This window comes from Melospiza georgiana, chromosome 12 (assembly GCF_028018845.1).
Source record: "Melospiza georgiana isolate bMelGeo1 chromosome 12, bMelGeo1.pri, whole genome shotgun sequence".
In the NCBI taxonomy this organism is placed as follows: domain Eukaryota; kingdom Metazoa; phylum Chordata; class Aves; order Passeriformes; family Passerellidae; genus Melospiza; species Melospiza georgiana.
Genome location: NC_080441.1, coordinates 4,395,614 through 4,420,762, shown reverse-complemented (window position 1 = coordinate 4,420,762; position 25,149 = coordinate 4,395,614). Strand labels below are relative to the sequence as shown.

Here is a 25,149-nt window from a genome sequence, read left to right as displayed (position 1 = left end):
CAAAACCATCTCAGCCATGTCAAATCACATTTTTAGCAAGTGATAATGAAATTATTTCTCTACATTCCTGAGAAACTGAGTATTTCTTGCATTTTTGTAATGTTAGCCCTGATTTCCAGACAATTTTTAAGGGTGTTTTAATACTCAATTAATGAGTAAAGTATCATAAATTATGACTAACACACATTAATAAAGCAGTTTTATCATCTAATGGAGCGTGAAAATATATAAATTTCTAATGAGGCTCCATGTAAAAACTGGGATACTAATACCTGTGATGGAAAAGCAGAGACTACAGTGAGTTCCTGTAGAAAAAAACCTTTATGTTGATAAAACATCAGTGAAAATGACATGCAATTAATTAATTAATTAAGCGGGGTTTATTAAGAGGGAGCTGCCGGAGCTGCCGGCGGGTGCGGAGCCAGCAGATGGCACTCCAGAATGTGGAACAGCATCCTGCCCATGCCGGGGCTCGGGCACGGGCAGCAGGGACCGCAGCCCCCAGAGTCCCCCCGGGCCAGGCTGGTGCCTCCCTGGCACGGGAACCTCGGCACAGGAGCCTCGGCTGGGGGTGCTGGGGAATCACGGGATCCTGGGCTGGTTTGGGTCTGAAAGGAGCTCAAAGCCCATCCAGAGCCGCCCCTGCCATGGCAGGGACACCTTGCACTGTCCCAAATTGCTCCAAGCCCTCGCCAGCCTGGCCTGGGGCACTGCCAGGGGTCCATGGGCAGCCACAGCTGCTCTGGGCACAGCAATGCACCCTAAACCCACCCAAGAGATTGGCACTGCTGGTTGGAGCGTGGTGCTGAGAGCGCCATGGTGTGGATTCCATCCCTGGGTGTTCGCTGAAGGGTTGGGCTCGATCCTTGTCCCTTCCAGCTCAGGATGTCCTGTGATCTGAAATAAACACTGATGGACCATGGGGAACCTATCCACTGACCCTCTCTGGGAGCTGGGAATGATCCAAACCCTTCCCTCACAGCCTCCACCCCTAGTGGGAACGTTCTAATTGTGAAAATGGAAGTCCTGATTCCAAAATAATAGTTGGAGGCCTCTTCTGTCATCCAAGGACAATTTGAATGAGTGGAATTATTCCCAGGCTGCTCAAAGCACAGGAGCCTGCCCCAGCTCTGTGAGAGCAGAGCCCAGCCCCTCAGTTTGAAAGCCAGGGTTAAGTAAGGCCGAGCTTTAGCCCTAAATAGGAGAATCTGTCAATCCCTATCCCAAACCTAAGCTGGGTTTTGTTCCTCCCAGCACATTTATTGCTCTCATGCAACTTCACCAGAGGCACTTTCCTTGCCATCTCTCAACAAGTGTCTCAAGGGTTGGAGGCAACATCAGGCAGAACCTGGCCTGGAACAGAACTGACCAAAACAAACAGTTTAGCTCCATTCTGGTTTTTAAGAATATGTTCTTTTCCATAAAAAGCAGCTGTATAATATGTGAATGTTACATGATAGAAAGCTTTAGTGATAACCAAGAGTTCAACAGTCATTTCCTTGGAGATTTTGCTTACTTTTCCATTAATAATATAAATTATAGATATCCTAAGTTATAACATTACATACCACTTTTCCAAGGCATTCATGACTTATTTAATCTGGAACTGCATGTTCTTGTTTTTCCATAATGGACATCAAATGCCATGTCAAGGCTTTATTAAACTAACCCTCTCCTAAAGGACTTATTTCACAACATGCAAGTTATTTCTTCATCAAAGAAGATGAGAATAATTGTTACCAAATGAAAACTGCGAGAAATACATGATTGTTCTAAGTGTTAGAGTGGCTGTGGTACCAGATTTGAACATAATCCTTAATTGGAAAGTTATCACTGGCCATGAAATACACAAGAACATTTAACTGCCTCCCACAGTGACCATGAAAATACAGAGACTGATGGTTTAATTAGCAATCCCAGAGATACCAGGCAGTGCTGAAAAGCTCCAGCACTCTCAGCATTATTGCAGGCAAGGAGGAGGGACTCCAAACCTTTCCACCAGTCTGTTCAGCCTTAGGCCTTTGCTGTCAAAGGCAGCAGCGATGATTATGGGCTGGAATTACCAGATTATTTTATATAGGCCTTTGACAACAACGCTGCCTCATGGTGAAAGCTCTGCTTCCTTTCTCCCTTTCAAATGCCTCCCTTTGCTCCAATGCTTATGCAGACTTCAGTCAGAAAGTATTTCTCATTTACATGACCTAGATAGAATAATAGTGAGAAAGATGTTCCTTGATCTTTTTTCTCTTGATTTGCTACATTCAGCCTGGAAGAAAAACACAGTCATGGGAATGCATTGTTGCTTTTATGTTGGCATTAGGAAGCAGTGCTAGGTAGGGTGGGGGATAGATCTAGGCAGAAGCCCTGCAATAAACAGGCAGAAAAACACATGGCACAGCTTTATGGATTGCACAGTTTTGCTTATTTTTTTTTTAAATTTCCTTGTTTAGTGACTTGAGCCACTTGATCCCACTGCAGTGACCCATGGCTGACAGGAATGGTGATGGAACCTGTCAGGGTGAGGTGGCAGCTCAGTGCAGGGGTGAATTCCATGATTTCTCATTCCAGAGTCATCACCTCAGACAGCAGAGTGACAACCTGCCTGGATCAAGACAACCTGCCTGTGTCAAAAAGTGCTCTGAGCTGACTTGAACCGTGGCTCCAGAAATAGTCTGGGCTCCATTTGGCCTTTCTGGTGCTCAGCTGGATCCATCACTGAGTGCCATGGCCTGCCACAGGCCCCTCTCCTGATCTTGCCGTGTTCCTGTGACATTCCCATGGGTGTGAGGAGTAAATCTTTCTGGAAACAACAAAAGAAGAAGCAGAGGAAATCCCCAGGTAGAACCATCACACTGAACACACCTCTGGGAATGGATGAAGGAACATTTCCCTGGGGTTGGAATGATGCGTGACAAACCAGGGCCATGTGCGCTGATCTTTGCAACAGAGAATGAACCTGAATAAATCATCAGGAAAGAGAGAAACTGAGCTTTTTTAACAGCTTTGAATATTTCATTCCAAGAAGTAGAACAAAAAAGTAGATGGTTGTCCTGGAGGTTGTAAAATCCCAGCATACAGGCAAACTGTGGCTGGTGATGATAAGGAAAATCACAGGAGTTTAACAGCCAGAGTCTCTTTCAGCCAAATTATAGCTCCTGTCTCAGCCAGCACCATGAATAACCCTGGGAATAAATGAAAATGCAAACCTTCTTTGGAGGGAGGAGCCTCAGTAGCAGGACATGAAGGATTTAGAAGGTTCTCGTTGTGAAAATGGAAGTCCTGATTCCAAAATAATAGTTGGAGGCCTCCTTTGTCATCCAAGGACAATTTAAATGAGTGGAATTATTCCCATTGACATTGATGAGCTTTGAATTCAGGCTTCATCCTCTTTCAAAAATATGTCCAAATATATTTTAAAAAGTGCCCAGTCAAGCCTGGGTAGGAAATGTGAGACAAAGGGGCATTGACAGAATGTCTGTCAAATGACAGGAATTAGGGAAATAGTCCAAACAATCATGAATGAAGATTTTTGTTGTTGTTCAAATGTCAAAAATGTCAAAATACCAAGTTTGTACACAACATAGCTTATCTCAAATTCTTCCATGCTGCTATTGAACTTTAAAAATTAAGAATTTGAAGAAATAATGGCCTCCAAACCACTTGCACAGTTTCCAATAGCTAATAGAAATATATATTCTCAATTCTAGCCCACTGTTGCCTAAAAAGAGAAGTATTGTGCCTTTGAGATCTTTGTCATTATGATGTCCATTGTAAACAGCTATTTAGACAGAACTGAAGCTGCTGAAAGTGGTTTCCCAAAACTCAGAGAGGGAGCTGACATGCTGTTCAGCCTTCTTGAAGGAGAATTGATGTGAATCCTTTTGTAAAGAAGATCTGTGCTCTGAGCACTCCAAATACATCATAGAATACTAATCACACTATTTCCCAAAGCTAAAGAAAAATAAAAAAGGATGGAGTGCATCACTGAGCTGAGAATGGCACATCTCTTTGGAGACGCTTTAGTGGGGGGAAGGATGCCTGTCTGCATCCTTAACTATATCAAAAAGAGCCTTGAAAGGGTGGAGAATGAACTGCCAGGGAGTAGGTTAAGATTGGATTTTAGGGAGGCATTCCTCCCTGTGAGGGTGGGCAGGCTCTGAGGGTGCCCAGGGAAGCTGTGGCTGCCCCTGGATCCCTGGAAGTGCCCAAGGCCAGGCTGGATGGGGCTTGGAGCAAGTGGAAAGTGTCCCTGGCCATGGCAGGGGCTGAAACGGGGTGGGCTTTAAGGTCCCTTCCAACCCAAACCACCCTGGGGCTCTGTGATAAAGATTCCATTGATATTTCGTGTTCCTCTGTATGAGAGAGAGAGAGGACAGATCTCAGCCTGGGGACTTCAGGCCAGCCCCAGGGGAGCAGAATATCACCATCCTCTTGCCCCGATGTGCTGGAAAGCTTGGAGCAGTGCAGGAGGAAAAGGCACAGAGGAAAGATCACTGAAGGGAAAGGTGGAACTGTTTTGTTCTGCTTTTATTCTGGTCTTTGAGTTTCTCCCCTTAATATAAAATAGTGGAGCTGCAGATCCCAGGCAAAAGGTTGGAGCCTGCAGCACTTTCTCAGCCACAGGCTGCAGAATTTGTGCTGCATGAGGTGCAGAGAGTCACAAATGGGTCCAAAAAGTGCTGTTTGGCATGTCTCATTGAAATGTTTCACCTTCATCTGTCAGAAAGGTAGTAAATTTAGGAATTAGGAATAATTAAAACATTTTTTTTCCTTCATAACAAAAGGGAGACGTTGACTAATGATCCCGGTACTGGGAGTCAAAATACTTGCTGTACTTGTCTATCCTAAAGTGCTGTAGTAGTACGAATTGCCCCCTCAATGCTGTCATTCTTCCCCTACAAAATGAGCAGCTCATAGGAGGAAATATCCTGGCTCTGAATGTGGCCAGAAAAAAAAAAAAAAAAAAAAAAAAAGAAAAAAAGAAAAGAGTTTTCTCCCAGCAGTTTTTTTTTTTTCTTGGGTAAGACTTTTCATACTGTGTTTGACATTCTGAATTACATGATTACACAGTACAAGACTCCAGCAACATTTCGCATTGTAAAGATGGAGCTGCTCAGCATTTTGCCAGATGCCAGGCGATATCCTGACGTTTCTCTCCTCACTTTAAGCCGAGTGACTGTCAGCATATTCACAACGAAGCCGAGGCAATCTGCCGTCAGGTCCCAGCAGTGCCATTTTCCCCGATGAGGATCCCGGGGCCGGCTGGAGCGGAGCGGGGCGAGCATCGCTGGCTCCGTGCGCGATCCGCGCCCGATCCGTGCCGGGCTCGGCGGGCTCGGGCTGTGGTAAGTAAGTCTGTACTGCACCATTTCCTGGCTCGGTGCTCCGGGTGTTGCAGGCTGTGTGCAGTGGGGGAGGTGCCAGAGCTGATCAAGCAGTGTAATTTTATACATTACTGAATCAGTGCAGGAGGAACCTGGAGGGACAAAGCATCATCTTCTCTTTGAACTGCACTGTAAAACCCGACCGCTCTCGTAGCCCAGCCATGCTCTGATACGATTTTTCTCTCCTTTTTCCCCTGATTTTGGTGTGAATGATAAAGTGATCTGATGATGGCTCTCGTTATGGAACCTATTAGCAAGTGGACGCCCAAGCAAGTAGTGGATTGGATGAAAGGTAGGATCGTTTATTGCCGTGTATTGTCTGTGCTTGGGATCCTGGCAATTTGCATCCGTGCTCTCGCATTCTTTGTTTTGGGAAGAGTTTATTCAGTTCCTAGCATCCCTGCGCTGCTTTTGCCCAGTAGTTGTTGGAGACAGGGCTGAGGAGAGGCTGCTGGAGCTGCGCCGTGCCCTGGGAATTGCTGCCGGCAGCGGAGCAGGGATCAGCTGCATTTGCTGGACAATGCAGACACCAAGTGTTTGTGTCTCACGGCTCCATTATGCCTCGCACAGGGTAACGCCGGCATGTTTGGCTGCTTTAAATTTGCCCTGCTTAGCTCTGGTTTGCTCACATCAGGTGATGTGATGCAGTGGCTGTGCAGCGCTGCTCTGTAGTTTTGGGTACCACAAGGAGCACCAGGAGCCGGGGGCTGGACTGAGGCATCCTGCTCCTGCAGGGACGTGTCCTGCCCTGTCCGGGCTCCTCCAGGGACGTGTCCTGCCCTGTCCGGGCTCCTCCAGGGACGTGTCCTGCCCTGTGCAGGCTGCCCAGCCGGTGTGCGAGGCTCCGCGCCCGCGGCAGGGAAGGCGCAGGGCTGAGCGCGGAAACTCGCCGGGATAACTTGACAGGAATGATGATTTCCCTGCTCGTTCGCAGCTTCGCAACACAGCCGTCAGCCGTGACATGTTTTGCCTGACAATGCTGGGCTGTGCTGCAAACAGAGCGGGATGGATGGCAGGGCGAGGGATCGTTCTGATGATAAGTGGTTTAAATTTCTGCGGAGAATTCCCCCCCCCCCCCCACAGTGTATTCCCACAGTGGGATGCATTAGTGTTGTTGTACAGTGCTTCTGATGAGCTGCCCGTCTTTGAGACAAATAATTCCTGCCACGGGGGATCTCTGTTATATAAGGAGAAGAGGTGCAAATTTGGGGTGTAGGTTACTCACGGAAATGATTCCTGTAATGTGATGACCGAACTCTATGGGAGGGTTGAACTGGATGCCCACTCGAATGCCCTCAAAGCTTCCAAAGTATTCTCATTAATAAGGGAATGGGTCTGATCTCATTTTGCCGAGCTGCATCTCCACACTTCGCTGATATTGGGCTGTTTTGGTGCTCATCAGACACGTTGCCATTATCAGCTAATTATTCCTCTACAAGCACAGAGCCTTGTGAAGCAAACGGTGTCTGGGGGAATGGATGTACTTTGTTTCCCAGGTGTTTGGGAACTCGGGGTAATTGGGAGGGTTTAAGCAGGTCATTGGGATGGATCCTAAGCCTTTAGATATAGAATTGATTCCACAGCTTCAATGTCATTAGGTGATAGCAAATCGTAATGTATTTGCAGAGGAGTTTACTGACCCACACCTTCATTCCCAGGACATAAAAGAGTTAAAAAGTGGACAGATCACTCTGCTAATTTAACTCCTTACTTGAATTATAATGTAAATTAAGTGTCAAAGCATGTAGAATACTTGTTGCTAAATTTAAAATTACTTCCTGCTACTTTTTCATTCTTCCTGATGCACAATAATGACATATTGGGGAGCAGTAACCCGTGGTGTGCAGTGGAGGAAGGTCACACCAGCAGCAGGTTTTTACATGTCTGGAGTTGCCTGACAGCTGGATTTCCATACCAGCCTGCACAGTGCACCATCCACAGGGATATCTGGAGTAGGCAGCACTGTCAGTGCTCTGCGTTCAAGCATTGGTAAATACAATGCAGTGAACATTGAAGTATTCACAACGTTGGTATTTTCCTCGGTAGCATGAGCTGCACGTCCACAAACAGGAAAGTTGCACATTTGTCCATTTCCCCCCACGTTGATTTTACAAGCCTCCTTTTTGTCCCTTTGCAGATGCATTGTTCAGCTGCAGCCAAAGGAAAGACCTAACCCACACAAATGGCAGAGCAGAGTCAGTTTAAAACTACTTGTAACTACCTTACTTTGCAAAAATTGCCCAACTGTGGCCACTGTGTGCCTGTAATTTCCATGTGTTGTGCAGCTCAGCTCTGTTTGTTACAGTCACTGTGCTGAATCCATGTGCAGGGAGGCTGAAGGTCTGCACAGGCAGTGATTGGCAGTGATAAGGTAGATTTTATGTAGCTCTTCTATTCTGAAAGGTCACTTCTTTCACAGCATCAAGAGATAAATTAGAGACTCTTTCAAAAAATTACCACTTTTGGAATGAGCATTATCTTGACTGTAGAGAGCAACATGTTAATAAACAATGGAACAAATATTGCCTCTGTAATATACCTTTGGGGGGCTTAAAAATATGTAGACAATTAGTTTTATTTGTAGAGATTGTAAATGACATTTCACAGGGAAATTTTGGCAACGTGCTTTTAAAACTTGCATTTATCACATCCCTTGAAGCCATTAGAACTTATTCCTAAAATCTGCTAGCAAAGCCCATGTTTTGAAGATAACTAGCAGTGAGTACCAGAAGCATCAAATAACTGTAGAGAAGATGGAAGGGAGCCACGAAAATGATGTTAATGGTTTGAGACCCAGGTCCCAGAACATGTCCTGGTTACAGCATCCCATGAGAGCAGCAGCTGCAGCCTGAGCCCCCCCAAGAGGAGACACCCTTCTGTTCTTTTCCTTTAGGAAATGTTACTTGCCAAAAAAGTAAAAATGGGTAGGCTTTAAGGAACATTGTAATGACAAGTTGGCATCTTGTATTTATCCCCAGCTCCTTTCTCGGGAGCGCACTCAACTGGAATTCAATTAGGGAGCTGCATCTGATGGTGTGGACAACCTGAAAAGGCCATGCAAGTCTGGGGAAATTCATTGCTGAGGCTCTCAGGGCTTCTAGAAGTTAAAACTCTGCGTACTTTTGCCTCTATACAAACATATTTTGTTGAGTTTAGCAGATGCAGCACTGTGGTTGAAAGGGAAGGTTTCAAAGGAGCTGACAACATTAATTGGGGAGGTGTTTTTAGCAACAGTTTTTAGTCAGTATTCATTTTTTCCCCCAAATTTTCCAACATTTTAAACATCTCCAAATGGTTTTCAGGTGTTTTCCCTGGTTACAGCCATTTCTTACATAACTTACCTGTTTTCCTGGGGATGTGTTCTGTGGACCCAAAAGAAAGGGTTTTTTAGGAAAAACCTTTGCCTTGCTCAGATTTCCCCACTGGAAAACAAACATTGCCCATAAAGCTCCCCAGTGCCTTCAGGCTCAGAATGTTTCCAACTGGTCACTTTTCCCTGGATCAGGTTTAACATATTAAATGGGAGTAAATGGCAAGCTGCCCTCCAAGATGTGCATCTGGAATGCTTTACCTGGGGATTTTTGTGGCTTTTTGGTGCAGGAGCTCCCTGTGAAACTCAGGAACACTTTGCAGGTCATCAATGAACACTCCAAACCCAAACCCATCCATTTTAACCTGCACTGAGAGTCCTGAACAGAGTCTGGGGGTTTGGGGTGCAGAGGGGAGCTAGGATGTCTTACTGAATTAACAAAAGAATGAGAGTTTGTGTTTCCATTGGAGGCAAAATCTGAGGGGAATTCTCTGTGCTTTTACAAGCCAGAGCATTGGAGATGTTGTACTTCCTGAGGGGAGCAGTTTACAAGTAGGTCATTTAAAATGTGAACTCATTTACAGGGAAGTGACACCTCTGTCCAAATAAACACTCACTTTTCAGAGCAGTCCGAGGAAATGAAATTAAACACAATGCAATGAAATACTGCTGTAACTTTCAGAGAATGCAGTGCTATTGAACAGCTGAAAATTAAAATGGGAAACCAGCTATTCCTTAAGTACCTGTAATAACTCCACACAGAGGCTGTGATTCAAAGTCCTGGGGGCTGACAGGTTTGTCTGCCAAAACAGCCTGCAGTGGAGGTTTCTCTCCTAATAAATGGTCTGCTGTAGACACTCATTTCACAACTGCGAGCCATTTTTTCCCCTTTAAATCCAGAATTTCTGCACCCTCAACAGGAGATGCAGACATTAAAAAAAAAAAAAATTAATTCAGTTGGTAAACTGATTAACTATGCTGCACTGATCCTGTGCAGAATAATTATATGTTTAGCTGAAGGGTTTTCCTTAGCATGTAATTCCCTGATTTCAGGCTGGCTCATGAAAGGGAAGGCAGGGAGGGAGGGAGGGGAGGATGGTGACGTGAGAGGACTCGTTAACATTCCCGGCACATTCCGGGCTCGGCAAACCCCTCTCCTCTCCCCCTGCTGCCCATTGGATCAGTACCTGTGCTGGAGCAGCCAGGGAGCCTCCTCTCTCTGCAGGACAGCATATTTTATCACATCTCAGAACGTGCTGGAAGCACATCGGGATCCGCTGTGGTCCTGTCTCACCCTGTGGTGAGATGCTTGGCATCCCTGATCCCCCTCCTGCCCTCAGCATCCCATGATGCAGGGGCACAATCCCACCAGGGGCAATTTGGAGCTGGAGCAGATAACCCAGGTCATCCCTTATGTAGAAAAATGTAGGATTTATAGCATTGGGCACATTGGCATCCACTGTGGTCCTGTCTCACTCCGTGGGTGCTGAGCTGGGGATGCTGAGCATCCTCGATCCCCCTCCTGCCCTCAGCATCCCATAATACAGGGGCACAATTCCACCAGATGCAGTTTGGAAGTGGAGTAGATAACTCAGGCCATCCCTTATTTAGAAAAATGTAGGATTTATAGCGTCTTTTCATCTCTTTCTGAAGACAAATAGGTTTGGGAGAGACCTGAGCCACAAATGCAGAATTAGAGTTCAATTTCCAAGCTGTTCTAAAGTAAAGGTTTCACTGTTTTCCTCTGCTCTCACCACTTGTCCAACTGAAACAAACAATTTGCTCTTGTGGCTCCCCCTTGGATTCCTGTGTTCCACTGGCACCACATTTCCAGTTGTCTCTGAGTCACTGAATCACAATTGGCTGCAATCCCTCCCCGGTTTCTCTCACAAGTTTGGGACTCTAATGCTTCTCAGTAATGAATTTTGCGAACAACTCCTGAGTGCTGTAAACTGTTTGCTTTTAAAGGGTCAGCAGAGCTCTCCTCAGAGCTGACAGCTTTGCAGTGTGAGTGCTAGAGGTCGGATTCCAAGGCACAAATTCCCAATATTCAGCACAGTTAAGTGTTGGAATGAGCTCTCCAGGCAGGTTGGGCCATTACCCTTGTAGGAGATTTGGATACAACTGAGAAGAGCTCCAGTGTCCCTCTGGAAGTGTTCCTGTGCCCAGTCTGTCCCCAGCAGAGTGACCTAATGTGTTCTCAAGTCTTCCACCTGCTCAGACAAGACCTTGGGATGGTTCTTGCATGGGAATCATCACCCTCATCTTTGAAATGTGAAAAGTCCCCAAGAGATTGCAGCTCTGCCTTCCTCCTGGATATTTCACAGTTTGCATTTCCCAGAATAACCATGGAGGATGATGCCCAAATTTCTAAATCCTGGAAGTTTTTCCTGCTGTGTTTCACAAGGAGAGCAGCAGAGCTGGCGATCATCAGAGCTGCAGCCCCAGAAGCGAACCCAGACCTGCTCCACTTCCACCAACATTCCCAAAATTCCCATTCCTCCCTGCCCCAGAGGTTAAGGCATGAAACAGAGCACGATTACCCAGAGCCAGTGCCCTCAAGGCTTTGACTCAGCTTTAATTCAGTTTGTTTAATTCAGTTTGTGCACCCCTGGCAGCCTGGAGGGACAACAAAACCCTTTGCTGAGCCCGTGGCTCCAGTTTGTGTCCTGCCAGTGACTGCAGCCATGCTTGGGGTCATTGCCAGCTGGCCCACAGCTAATGTTGTACAAAGACCTTCCTGAATCAAGTCTATCTCTAATTCTCTATGGAATTTTTTTTGGCTGATGTATTCCTGCATCCCTGTCACTATTACCTCATTTTCACTAACTCCACTTGGAGGACCAATTAGAAACTGGTCTATATATCTTCCAAGAACCAACTGGATTAGCTCTATCTCCATAAAAGATTTCAGCAGCATTTAGCAATTTAATGGTCTGTATTTATGATCAGGCTATTTAGGACTGTAATCTGAAATTTCCCTATCTATAAAGCAGATATGTTCAGACATTTTTAAGAAATATAATTCTGCTCCCAGAGCAAAGTCTGAGCTCCAGGAAAGTCTCTCAAGTCACATTATCAAGCGTAACTAATCTTTCAGGTCATTATGTAAAGAAATTTGCTTTATTGTCTTGCAGCTTAATACCAGCAGTCAGACAATGTGTCACGCCTTGCTGGGCCCTGTAACCTTTACCATGTGTTAAAATTATGCAAAATCCAAACTCCCTCCCAGTCCTGACCATCCCAGGGAGGGCAGAGTGGAAATGCAAGTTCAGGAGAGCTCAGCCTTCTCCAGCTCTCCATTACCTCACAGTGCTTCACCTTCTTGGAGCAAAATTCAGGATAAATTGGCTGCTGTGGATGACACTTTCAGACCGCATTAAATGAGATGTCAGGAAGCTGCAAAGACACTGGATCCTGCTCAGCAATGAGATGCTTTCATGGTTCCTTCCCAGACTTTCTTGCCCCACTCTTTCCAATTTCTAAATTTTTCCTTCCTTTGGCAGGGTTGACATCAGCCCATGTGCCATAACACTGAGAACTCTGTGTGTGACACTGCCACCAGTTTGTAAAATGTAGATTTCCTAGAAAAAGGGCAGAACATCTCAGTGCTACAGGATTCCTGGCTGCCTGGGTTGGAAAGCAGTTTGAGAAACATTGAATTGTGCAGAAAAATATATTATTAATATAATTTCAGTGCATGGCAAACCCTGCCTGGATGGGGGAGCAAATCTCTGCTTCCATCCTGTCTCAGACCCCATGGAAGGCAGCTCCTTGTTCCCTGGGCCTGTCCTCAAGGAATGCTTCCAAATGCTCCCTGTGCTTGGCTAAAGGAATATTCCTGACTGAGGAACCTCCTTGGGGCTCATTCTGAGGGGTTCAATGCCTTGTGCTTCTGTTTGCAACGAAGGAAAAAAAAAAGAAATTTAAAAGTAAACTGAGATTTGTCCTTTTGCAAAATTGTTTTAGCACCTACAAAGATTTCAAAGCTAAAAAAGGCAGAGTTTATCCTTTTAGTGCCATTCTTTCAGAGCTGCTGTTCTGCCACGCTGACAGAAATGGAGGTTGTGGCTCTGCTGTTGAAATTAGTGACTCTCTTGATATTAAATGAGCCATTTGACTGAATTAACCACAGTAGTATCAAATATTGCTGAGCAATAATCTGCATTCATCCTCTCCACCCAGAGTGATTTTGTAGATATTTTCTAAATGCTGCTTTGCATTACTAATTTCAGTTGCTGCTTTTGCAGTTTTGGTTTTTCAGTAAACATGACTTTCTCTTCCCTGAGGCCATTGCAGTGAGGGCAGGAGCTGGAAGGGGAAGGTTCAGGAGTTACTCTCAGAGGATTCAGAGAGAGGTAAAAATTATGGGGTTGAATTTGTGAAGGGCTCTAGTGATTAATCAAAATGAAATTATTTCTGATTAACTGACCCTCAAACAGCTCCTAAAACATATCCTCACCGACCCTCTGCAAAGAAGAGCTCAGGAGGATTCAAGGCCAAGGCAATGTTTGGGTTTTCCTACTCAAATTCTCCACCAACTGTTTTCCAGCAAAGACGAATTATAAAAAGACTGTGGAGCATTTTTAGTTCCAACGTAGGTGGTATGTTTGAAATAAAAACGTAGCAGGCAGTAATTTTACAAAATACATTCAGCTTTATTCCCTACAAATATGTCCATCTTTTTCATTCTAAGCACCAAACAGAGCCTAGAAAAAGTGTGGGGATTCCAGGAGTTCTTAAGGCAGAAATTGTGGTTTTTATAAGTGTGCTGAAACTGCTACGGCTCCAGAAAAGATTCGTTTGGCACACCTGCTTCTTTTACATGGAAAACCCTCTGAGAGCAGGCAGACAGGGGTGCCAGCCCAGACGTGCCAATGAGCACCTGAATTAAAGCATTTTTACTTCTCTCTCTCCCCACCAGCTTCCCCCATTCCCTTTTGGCCTCTCTCCTGTTGATTCAGATTTCTCTCCATTTTTCTTGCCTTTTTCTTAATGACATGGACAAGAAGCATTAAATTGTGAAGGAATTTGGTCATTTAACATCAGAATTTTTAAGCTTTGAGGACTGCAGTGATCTGGAAGTGAAGTGCATCCAAAATCCTAGGGGAGCTGAAACCCACCAGGCTCCAGAAGCCAAGCCCAGCTCCTGGGAGCTCTGGAAGAAGGCAAATGTTGCTGTTTCACTGATCCTTCATTAACATCTCCTGCGAACAGCCTGGATGTTCCTCGGGTCTCTTTCAGCCCATGAAATGCCGGTTCTCTGGGAGATGTGAGGGAGGCCCAGCAGTGATATCCAATAATGAAATCCTGCCCAGTGGTATCCAATAATGAAATCCTGCACAGTCTGCCCAGAGAAGTTTTGGGTGAATCATCCCTGGAATGTCCCAGGCCAGGCTGGACAGGGCTTGGAGCAATTTGGGAGAGGCAAGGTGTCCCTGCCATGGCAGGGGTGGCTCTGGATGGGCTTTGAGGTCCCTTCCCACCCAAACCAGTCTGGGATTCCAAGAGTTTGCACCACACTGGAATGTGCTGCACATTCCCAAATCCAGGAGAGGCCTCTGTCTGTCACTGATCACTCAGCACCATCATGAAATTGCCCTCAATTCCTGAGCACTGAGGGAGACTTTAATTGCCCATTGTCAAGAGATTTCAATTGTTCATTGCCAAGCCACACTGAGAAATTTCCTTAGTTATTAAAAACCCCCAGCTTTGTAGTTTACAGAGGAAAAAGACACTCAAACCAAAAAAAAAGAACCCTTGAAATTTGCATTTGTATCATGTGGTTGGAGGGAACAGGTAGAGTAATGTAAGAGAAGTTCAGAACCAACAGAGTTTAGAATCTTCATTACTTGAATGTCACATAGAAAGAAATGGATCCACTTAGGGCAGCAGCTCTGCAATGCTGTTCTTGCAGAAATAAACCCTGGAGAAGGAAAAGAGCTAGTGAATAATCCATCAATAATGTAACAAATAATTGTCTGAGTAACAAAAAAGATAAATTAGAATAATAGCCAGGAAATTTCCACATAGGATAGAAAAAGAAAAATAAACTTAAAGGATAAGCTAAAAAAATTACTGGAAAAATGGAGGAAGAGCCTTCTCAAATCTTTCATAAGTGGACTTAAAAACTTTGGGAAATGTGCTAAGGAAGCCATCACCTAAAGACAGAAATATACATTGGGACATCATATTAACTATTTCTTGTTTATCTGAAAATTCTCAGACCAAATTATCAATGCCTTTTGTGGCAGCAATGAGGCAATACTTTAATTAGAAACCAAATTGCTCAAATGATCCTGCAATGAAAGTGTTTTAATTCAATCTGTGAATCATTCCAAGAGCCATCAATATCACTCAGCACGTGGAAAGGAGTTTTCTATTCCCCATCTTCTTTGTGTGTCCCCCCCTTGCCACATTTTATTTATCTGAAGGTAGATCTGTAGTTTCTCCATTAAGAAGGTCTCCTCTGGTATCAAACCAGCAGAGTTTCTTCTTAAAATATTTTCTATATTTCCTTTTTCTTTTATGATCAACTTTTAGGATAAAAGGATGCTGGTAGATGAGGAATCCTGGCTTTTGGAATGAGTTAATTCCACATAACCTTTGCCATTTTATCAAATGGGTTTGAATATCCCATTATGGGTTTGAAAGTTCTCCAGGTTCCCTGTTAGGACATGCAGGCAGGAATTCCAGGAGAACCAAAGCTCTCCAGTTCTGTGCTCTGCCAGGACTCACCCCAGTGCTCTTTGCTTTCCTTTCACCCTCCAATGTCATACTTGATTTGAATTGCTGAAATTCTCATCAAATTATCCTTTCAAATCTCATTAATGTCCCATCTTTCCAGGGGAAAATGATAGACAATATTTCAATTTTTTTTTTGTTTTTGCCTGCAAACTGGCAGGCTGTCACATAAGAGGACAAAATGAACCCTTGTAGCTCAATACTAAAGCCTGGAACAGTCTCTGTTTGTCCTCATCATTAAATAACCAACAGTGGTGGAAGAGCAGAAAAATATCAATTGCACCTATGGTTAACCCTAGTAGGCATCCATGCCTGATAACATAATTATTACCATTTGGAGCAGTTCAGAATATCCCAGAATAATTTATATTTGACTGTCAGACCATCACTAATTCTTCTGGAGCCACTGTCTCTCTCTGCTCCACAGTTACCATCCCCAAAAACATGGCAATGAAGCTCCATGACTAAGCGTTCCCAAAATGATAACAGAATTTGCATAATTAAGATTTGGTGCAGAGAAAACCTACAAATTTATCAGAAAAAAAAAAAAAAAAAGCACCATGTAGTGGATATGTTAAAATATTGGCCAAATACAGTTTGAAACAGGAACTGTGACTCTTTGGAGAGTTAAAAATAATCAAGGTTTCCAAAAAACATCCAAGAAGAACAGAGGGGTTTGAAGGTAAGATTATTTCATATTATTTTGGTCTGAAGGACATTTTACCACTTCCTGTAGTCAAGGGCTTTTGGCAAATAATCTTGATTTGCATATCTAGATGATCAGTTATGCTCTGAGATAAATTAATAAGATGCCTCAAAAGTACTGGAAATTACGTATTTGAAAATAACTTATGTTGTCTTCCTTAATCTCCTGTAATAATCTTGGGAATTGGGCATTAACTGAGATTTTTCCTGAAGAATCAGAATTCCATAGTATTTACAGCTGGGCTGCTCTGATCTGTGTTGTGTTCAATCCCAATGACTGTCAACACCCCTTGCACCATAAAACACAACAAGAAAAGCATTTTTTGGTTTTAAATTTTCTGCAATATGTCTCCTAAACCTGGCTGAAGTTAAGCTTGTTTTAGTGAACCTCACACACAGGTAAACCTGGCCTAAAAATCAGGCTGATGAGAGAGAGAGAGACAGCTCTGAAAATAAATCCACTCTTGCAGTGCAGGATCCTACAGAAGTGTCAGTCCCTCCTGCAGGCTGGCTGCACTGATTAAGGTAATAAAACTGATCAAGCAGTTTAATTAGGAAATATTCTTGAGGGACACTTTGGATCACAGTGCAGTCATGCACTGGTGTAGACACATTTTTTTAATTTTAAAAATTGTAGTGATCTGCCAAGGGTTGTCTTGATAGAACCAATTTTAACAAGCAAGGAAGCAGAGTTTGTTACAGCAGCTTGTTAAACCAGAGTTTAGTAAAACAGGGTTTTTTAAACCAGAGTTTAGTAAAGCAGGGTTTGTTAAAGCCAGCATCATTTCCAACCTCCATTATCTTCCATTTTGCCTCTTTGCAATTTCTGTTTCCCACTCCTGTGTTTTTACTTGTTGGTTTGGCTCTAAAAATCAATAAATGCTTATAGATGAGCAGGATACCAACAGGACTTGAAACAAAACCTCCCTAGAAATCCTAGGAATAGAAATGACATGGCAGTCTGGGACTGCTATGGACAAATGCTGCAATGACTTCTGATAAAAGACACAGAGGAAAATATGCAACTGAAATTTTTAATTAAATAAGGACATTTAGTGCCAGGACAGGGGGAATGGCTTTAAGCTGAAGCAAGGGAGATTTAAATGGGATATTGGGCAGGAATTCCTGGCTGTGAGGGCGGGCAGAGCCCACACCAGGGTGCCCAGAGCAGCTGTGGCTGCCCTGGAAGTGCCCAAGGCCAGGTTGGATGGGGCTTGGAGCAACCTGGGATAGGGGAAGGTGTTCCTGCAGGACAGGGGTGAAAGGGGATGAGCTTTAAGGTCCCTTCCAACCCAAATATTTCTGGGATGCTGTGATTCTATGAAGTGAAAAGCACTGTTTGTGTACAGGTGCACTGACTCTGGTTTGCAGAACATCCAATTAGAAATGGACACGCTGATGTAAAGGTAAATATGGGATTTACAGCTCAGAAACTGATCATTTTTCTCAATCTCCATTAAACCAAGCCATCATGGTGGTATTTCCATTTTTTCCCTGATCAAAGTGTGATCCAAACAGATTCCAGCAGCAAGCAGTCGGAATGCTCTGAAAAACAAAGCTGAAAGCTGTGGCCTGGTCCCCTCCTGCAGCCCCTGGGGGAGGCTGGCACTGCATCATCCATCGAGCAGGGCACAAAGCTCAGCTTTAATGGACAGCCACGTCGTGTCCGTGCTGCATTTCAGGAGGGGATGGCACTGCCTGTGTGCCGGAGCTCGGAGCTGCTGGGATCATTATCAGCATCCTGCTGCTGGGAGGTTCTGCTCCTTATCAGATCAGCCAGCCTGGCACAAAGCAGTATTTACTGTCAAAGGGTAATGACAACCTTATCTGCACCGTGCACCGTTAACTCTTTTTTGGCTCTGGAATATGGCAAAACTCCAGGGTTTCATTGGTTTGGGATTGCTAAAGGGGCAGAAGGAGTTCTAAGGGGCTGAAGCGCAAACCAGTGATGCAAATAAAGGTTCTGAGTTTTACAGGTATTTCACAAGTCTTTTGCAGGTATTTCACAAGTCTTTTAAGAATAACAGTTATTAATAATGACAGGACAGCACAGGAAAATGCAGAGAAATGGCAATTAATACCTTTAGCATCTGCAGCACAGGAAAGTTTCATTTCGGGTGCTTGCATTTCAGAATTCCAATCGTTCCACAGTGCAGGAAAGATCTGGCCAGCAATGGCTTCACCAGGGAAACCACATCTTGCAGACTGAAGAGTTTTTGTGCACACACACAGCCCATTAATCAAGGGGGGAAATTGAAGTGTGTTATTCATCATATTTGCTGTGTTTGGGTTTGAAGTGATGAGAATGATAATAATGATCCTGAGGATTATTGCTAAGTAATATGAAGTGGTTTGTCTGAAGGAATAAATATGATCTGGCCTGTGAAGGTTCAGACATCTGGTACAGGCATATGGGTTGGAAATCATTACATGATTGTTACAAAAATACAAGGGAAAAGTCTTTTTAGTGATAGAACTGAGGCCATCAGGAGTGCTCCATGCGCTTCCCTCTGGAATGGAACCTTCCTGTCCCTGTCCCAAAGCTCTCTAAAAGTGGAAGAAAGTTTAGAGTTTCAGAGTTAGGGTATAGAAAAAGTGAAAATAGTTACAAAGGTAAACAAAGAGTTTAGAATTAGGTGCTGTATGTCATAATGTGCAGGATTAGTGTGTCATAACACAATTAGCTAAGAAAGCTCACACCGTAGCATGAGTCCATAAGTCAAAATATTTAAGGAGTGGGTCAAAAGCTTAAATATCCTTGTTGGCACTGTTTTATTGGTCAATAAATCCTTAAAAGTTCTTGTAACTAGAGGGTTTGTGACCTTCTGAACCATGCAGTGAAGATGTGAGCCAAACTCACCTTTCTTGCATATGTTGAAGATAAAGAAATAAATCACATAATCAAAAACAATTCAGAGGTCCCGTGTCTAACTCATCCAAAATTCCTTCCAAAAATCTCCATAACAAAAATCTCCTGAGGATTCTCCATCCCAAGACTGTGCTGAGCTGTCCCCAGGCCATGGAGAACATTCCTGTCTATAACCAAGCCCTCTGCTGGGCCATCACTAATTCACAGCCCAGCATTAACCAGGAATCATTTACAGATCTCAGCACCACAAACCAGGCACTTGGTGAACCAAAGCCTCTGGGAAAATACAATATTAATTCTCTTTTCCTTGCTTTGTGTATTTTGATTTCCTCTCTGATTCTGTTAAGCTGAAACATCTTCACAATTTATTCAACAAATATGACTTTGCTGCAATCTTCTTTATGCTAGGAATTTAAGGAAAAGGGCCTTGGGCTGCACAGCATTATTAACATTGAGAGCACCTGCTGTTTGCCAGGTAGCTGTCAGCTCAGCATAAGGAAAAAAGCTAATTATTCTAAGCAGGTCATTCAGGAAGAAAACTGAAATTCTATGTGGCAGGTAGAAACCTGTGCCCCTTGACTTCAGCTGAAATTTGCTGCTGCAGAAATCTGTGGCTGATGAAGAATGTGCTGGTAAAAGTACACAGTGCAAATATTTAACAGTGTCATCTTACAGGGCTTGAAATTAAAGTATTGCATACAAATAAGGTCCTTGATTTGCATTAGGGTGAGGCTGAGAAGGATGGTGAGGAAAACAAGAAGATGAAAATAAAATAAAATAAAATAAAATAAAATAAAATAAAATAAAATAAAATAAAATAAAATAAAATAAAATAAAATATAATAAAACAAAACTGTGGAGGTAGAGATCATTTTCCTTGATATAACAACATTTTCCTGTGGTAAAAGTGAATAATAATTATAGAAAACTTCTCAGAGAGTAGATAAGTCATCCTAAGTAATTAAACCATGATATATTCTGTATTTTTATAAAATATTTATAAATTTTAAAAGGCTGAAATTACACTTGGGAGTGTCAAATCCCTTGGAATTCAGAAGCATTTAAATACTTCAGTGTATTTACTTATGTTGAAGGAACACTGCTAGATTAAAAACTCAATAAATGCAACAAAAACATGAATTTCCTCTATCATGTGGTACCAAAACAAGTTTTAATAGAATGAAACATTTTACTACTCAGACTGCTTTTTCCAGCATTGCATGCTCAGCTTTGATATTTCCTTTATCTTGAGGGATGGAGCAAGTTGGAAAATTTCCTTTCCAAGAGTTACAATGGAATTATGGAATTTTTAGTCCAAGGCCAGGTTGGATGGGGTTTGCAGCGACCTGGGACAGTGGAAGGTGGAACTGGGGGGGCTTTAAGGCCCCTTCCAATCCAAAACATTCTGGGATTCTGGATTTATTTAGGAAAAATGATGGGATCCCAAAAACTGCTTATGAAACCAAACCGATTCAGAAACAAATGTCTCATAAAACACCAAGGAAATTATTTTTGTTATCAGATAATTCAAATCACTTTGTCACCCCATGGGTGACATCAGCAGCCCCTGCACTGAATGGGGACTCAGATCCTGGGACCCCTCCCAGAATATGGAATTATTCCATGGTTTTTTTTTGTGTCCATGACCAAACAAACTCCACAAATCAGCAGTGTTTGGTGGAACTGAAGAGCCCAATGGCAAAGGCATTTTTTGATCTTTTTGAACAAGAGTTAAAGCCAGGTTTGTGAGCTTGCTGTGGCTCTGGGAGCCCAGAGAGCTCTTGCAGAGATCATTTGTCTGTTCCTGAGAACCTCCAGGCACCTGTGGGCTCAGCTTGGCTCTGATCCCAAAACTGATTGCAGCAGAAATTCCTTGACTCCAGGAAACTCCCCTTAATAGCGCTTTCATGGTTTTAGTAATTTTTTAAATGGCATTAATTCACATTTTCACCACTTCGAGAGCTAACCTTGTATCTTAAACTGTGCATTAAACATATATTTTTGTTATTTAAATATACATTACCTGTATGTTCCTCTTAGAAAGAACAAACTTGTTTTTCCTTTCAAATGCAGGAGTGGAGTTTTTCAAATTACCTCCATTCCAGATATCTTAGGGGCTGCAGCCTCAAGAGAGATGCAGATACAGAAGGGGAAAAAAAAGAGGAAAAAGAGAGAAGCCAGTTCAGTTAATAAAAGTGATGAGCTGCCATTGATTGCTGCCAGACGGATTCCAGCTTGGGGCCAGGTTTTCCTGAGCGTGCAGTTCCCAACATCCAGGTTGGCTTGGAAAAGGAGGGAGAATGGGAAGTGCAGCAGGGATGATGGGAATGGGATCCTCAGGGAATGGTGGGGATGGGGAATGGATTGGGAATGGGAATGGGTTCCTTAGGGAATGATGGAGATGGGAATGGGATCCTCAGGGAATGATGGAGATGGGAATGATCTCCGTTAGGGAATTATGAGGATGAGGAATGGGCTCCTTAGGGAATGGTGGGGATGGGGATGGGAATGGGTGGGGATGAGGAATGTGTTCCTTAGGGAATGATGGGGATGGGGAATGGGGTCCCTAGGGAATGGATGGGGATGGGGAATGGGATCCTTAGGGAATGATAGGGCTAGAAATGGGCTCCTTAGGGAATGAGGAATGGAATGGGCTCCTTAGGGAATGATGGGGATGAGGAATGAGTTCCTTAGGGAATGATGAGGAATGGGCTCCTTAGAGAACGGATGGGGATGGGCAATGGGCTCCTTAGGGAATGATGGGGAATGGGCTCCTTAGGGAATGATGGGGTTTGGGCTCCTTAGGGAATGAGGAATGGGCTCCTTAGGGAATGGTGAGGAATGAGCTCAGTCCAGGTGCCTTTCATTAAATCCTGACCTGCTCTGTAGCAGCAGCAGAGATTCTCCCACATTTGCATAGCACAGGAGCTGGATGTGCCCAGGCTGCTGGGATGTCATCCCTAAAAACAACTTGACATCAGCATGGAAATGAGAAAGGAGGAGTTGGAGCAGGCTGGGGAAGACATCAGACAGACAGATGGACAATTCTGGAGCACTGTGTTTGAGCAGCCAGCTCTTTGGGAAGGATACAGCTGGAGCTTTGCAGGGCACTGTGCAGGAAACGCTGGCCTGGAATGTTGATCACTCTCAAAAACTGGAGTTGCAAAGATCAAACAAACATCAAAAACCAACCAAACCCCTTCCTCAAGTACATTAAGCCAATAAATGTAAGCACCACAAAGGGGAATTGTAGCAAAACGAAGAATTTTCTGCCACAAAACTCCCTGGAAAAGCTCTGGCTGTCATCTGCTTTGTCAAAACTCTTTAGTGTTCCTTTTTGATGGGCTATTTTGGAAGGAAAGAATAAATTTTAGGCAGAAAATTATTCTAGGAGAGCAGTGCATCTCCTCAGTCAAACTTCTCTTCCTACATTGAGAATCTGACACTGTAACAAATCCCAAGCAGGAATTCTGAAACCTGCACAGGTGATTAATGGCAGATTCTGGTACTCCTTGCTTGGTGTCACCTGGGGATCCCAGCAGCAGCTGAAGCTCCTGGGCCACATGAATTTGGGAGTGGGAGAGCTCTGTGCCCTTTGGAAGGGACTCAGGAGGTGACACAGAGCAGGAGATCTCATTCTCAGGGCCAGGAGAGGTGATTTTCCTATTTCCATTTGAACAACACGTTTGATCACCACTGAGACACGTAAATAATGGTCTCTTTGTGCATTAATTCCAGCTGTGGAACTCCCCGAACTAAAGCCATAGGTGATGTCCAAAACCAGAATGATTTCAGGGGCTCTTTCTTCATATTGCCAAGAACTTTGCCAATTGTCCCATCCTCCTGTCTCCCATGGGTGGGAGCATTATCCCTTCACAACCAGCCCTAGACACAGAAATATTTCGTCTTGCAATTTAATAGAGTGAAAATGCTATGCTCAGTTTCTTTTCAGTCCTGCGCTGCACAGATCTTTGAGACACAAAAATCCCACTCAGTGTTAGACATTAACAGAATATGTAAAATTTGCTGGTTTCTCTCTTGGTACTCCCTGCATTATAGATTTTTATTAGCTCATTAATCTAGAGAACACACTGGTTTTGTGTCTTGTTTCAAAAAAACACTACCCGGCCTGTCTCTTCTTCACTCAAAGAAGTGCATATAATATTTTTTTGCTTTTTCTGTAATAAATATATCAGGAAAGATTGCCACTTCACAGAGAGTGCAGCTGTCTGCGCTGCCATGCGTTGATGCCTCTGAGTTCAAAGAAAACTCCAGGCAATCCCCTGTGTTTCTTCACTCACTTCATGATACCTCTAATCACAAAATGGATTTTATAGGAATTTCCATCACATCTCTCCTTCTTGATTCTATTTTTTCCCACTGATGTAATCTCAGTCTCCGTTTTTAGAGGAAAAGAAAGAGAAGAGCAAGGAATTATTCTGACACTTTTTTTCCCCATGTTTCAGCCTTTTTTCCCATTTGTCAGGCCTTCCACTAATGGTTGTTACAAAATTAAAAGGCACAGTGAGAATGTGGAGCACTAAACACAGTCTGAGTTACACAATTTTCACTTCAGTTTTTTTGAATTTCTAACCAACAGCTCCATTTTAACAGTTCCATCAGGAGAAAATGGAAGTAAGCAATTAAGAGGGAAGAAAAAAAAAAAAAAAAGGAATAAAATGGTAACTAATTTGATTCCAGAAGAATATTTGTTTATTTTACACAGAGTTTCAAGGGCTTGTTCCTCAGTACATTTTGTCTCAGAAGAGGGAGTGCTTCAAACACAGGAAGCAGCTTCTCAGAATGCTCCCTAAATGCAGGCTGATGGGCATGTTCTCTTCCTGAAATGCCTGATCTTGCTCATCCTGAGTTCAGCTGAAGCTGAATCAACCCTGCAATCCCCAGTTCACCCTTCAGCAATGGCCCAAAGCCCAGGCAAAGTGGATTTCCCATGACCAAGGCACGGAGCTGCAGTGAGAACAGGACCTCAGGAAAGCCTGTGGCTGCTCTGAGAGGCAAAAACATGAATTATAAATGTGCCTGCACTTTGCAGAGGGGCTGAGTGGGAGCACAGAGCCCTGGGGAGAGGCACAGATCAATGCCAGCAGCAAAGGGGCGAAGCTGCACAAAGGAGCACGAGGGGAGGCACAGGTGAACAATTCCTGCACAAAACAATTCCCTGTGCTGGAAAAGTGGATTTCAAATCCCACAGAACAACTCTCAGGAGCAGGGCAGCTTCTGGATGGTTCTCTGGTGGTTCCTCAGACGCTTTTGGGTGTCCCTTTTGGCAGATGACCAGTCCAGGGAAGGTCAGTTCAGAAACACAAATGACAGAATTAGACTTCTGTCCATGGGTTTTCAAGGTATGTCTTTTCCTAAATAGCAAAGGCTCCCACATAATTTTTCAAAAAAGCCCCAGATTTAAAAGTAACCTTCAGCAGAATTAAAATCCAGTTGTTTGCTTTTGTGTGTTGTTTACCTCAGATACATCTGGTCAGAGGCTCCCACTGAGTGTCTACAACATCTTCACTGGGGTGTTAATTCTGGAATTAATTTGGCTCAGTTAGGAACATCCACAATTCACACTGAGTTTCACAAGGATGACTTGGCCAATTTTCAGAATACAGGCTGGGCCTTCTTGCATGAGGAATTGCCTCTCTCAGCAGCAGGACTTCACTCCAAAGGAGTACCTGTGATTCCATGCAATCCTTTGACATTTGGGTCATCTGCCTGGAAAATGAAGGCTGGTTTTGCTCACCACTGAAATTCCCAGCCATCACGTTACCTGTTTGGCAGATCTGATCATTTTTACTGAGTTAATTTCCATCTCAAAAGAAGTCCTTTTCCCCCTGACTTTTTAAGCTCTTTCTGGCTGCTGGCAAGAATTCGGTAATGCTTCAGATATTAATGTTTATTTTTAAAATAAGTTTGTCCTTTAGGAAAAAAAAAAATTAAAGGTACATGTGGCTCCTTAAACATTGTAGGTCTAAATGTTAAGTATAACAGTGGAGAGACCTCTCTTTATAGTTTGACACAGTTTAAATTTGAATTTGTTCAAATGGGTTTTGACCAGTTAATTTGTCCTGACAGCTCTCAGGGTCACATTTAGTTTATCCCCATAGGTGCCGTGTTCTGTA

The 25,149-nt window shown here is 43.6% G+C and overlaps 1 protein-coding gene across 1 annotated transcript in view; it reads left to right on the top strand.

Annotated features, from left to right (window-relative positions):
• The first annotated feature begins 5,609 nt into the window (after nucleotides 1-5,609).
• Nucleotides 5,610-25,149, top strand: part of LOC131088561 (connector enhancer of kinase suppressor of ras 2-like) — a 171,875-nt gene continuing 152,335 nt past the window's right edge. The window contains exon 1 of the mRNA XM_058032712.1: nucleotides 5,610-5,676. Coding sequence (XP_057888695.1) covers nucleotides 5,610-5,676 — 67 coding nt within the window. The remainder of the gene's footprint in view (nucleotides 5,677-25,149) is intronic.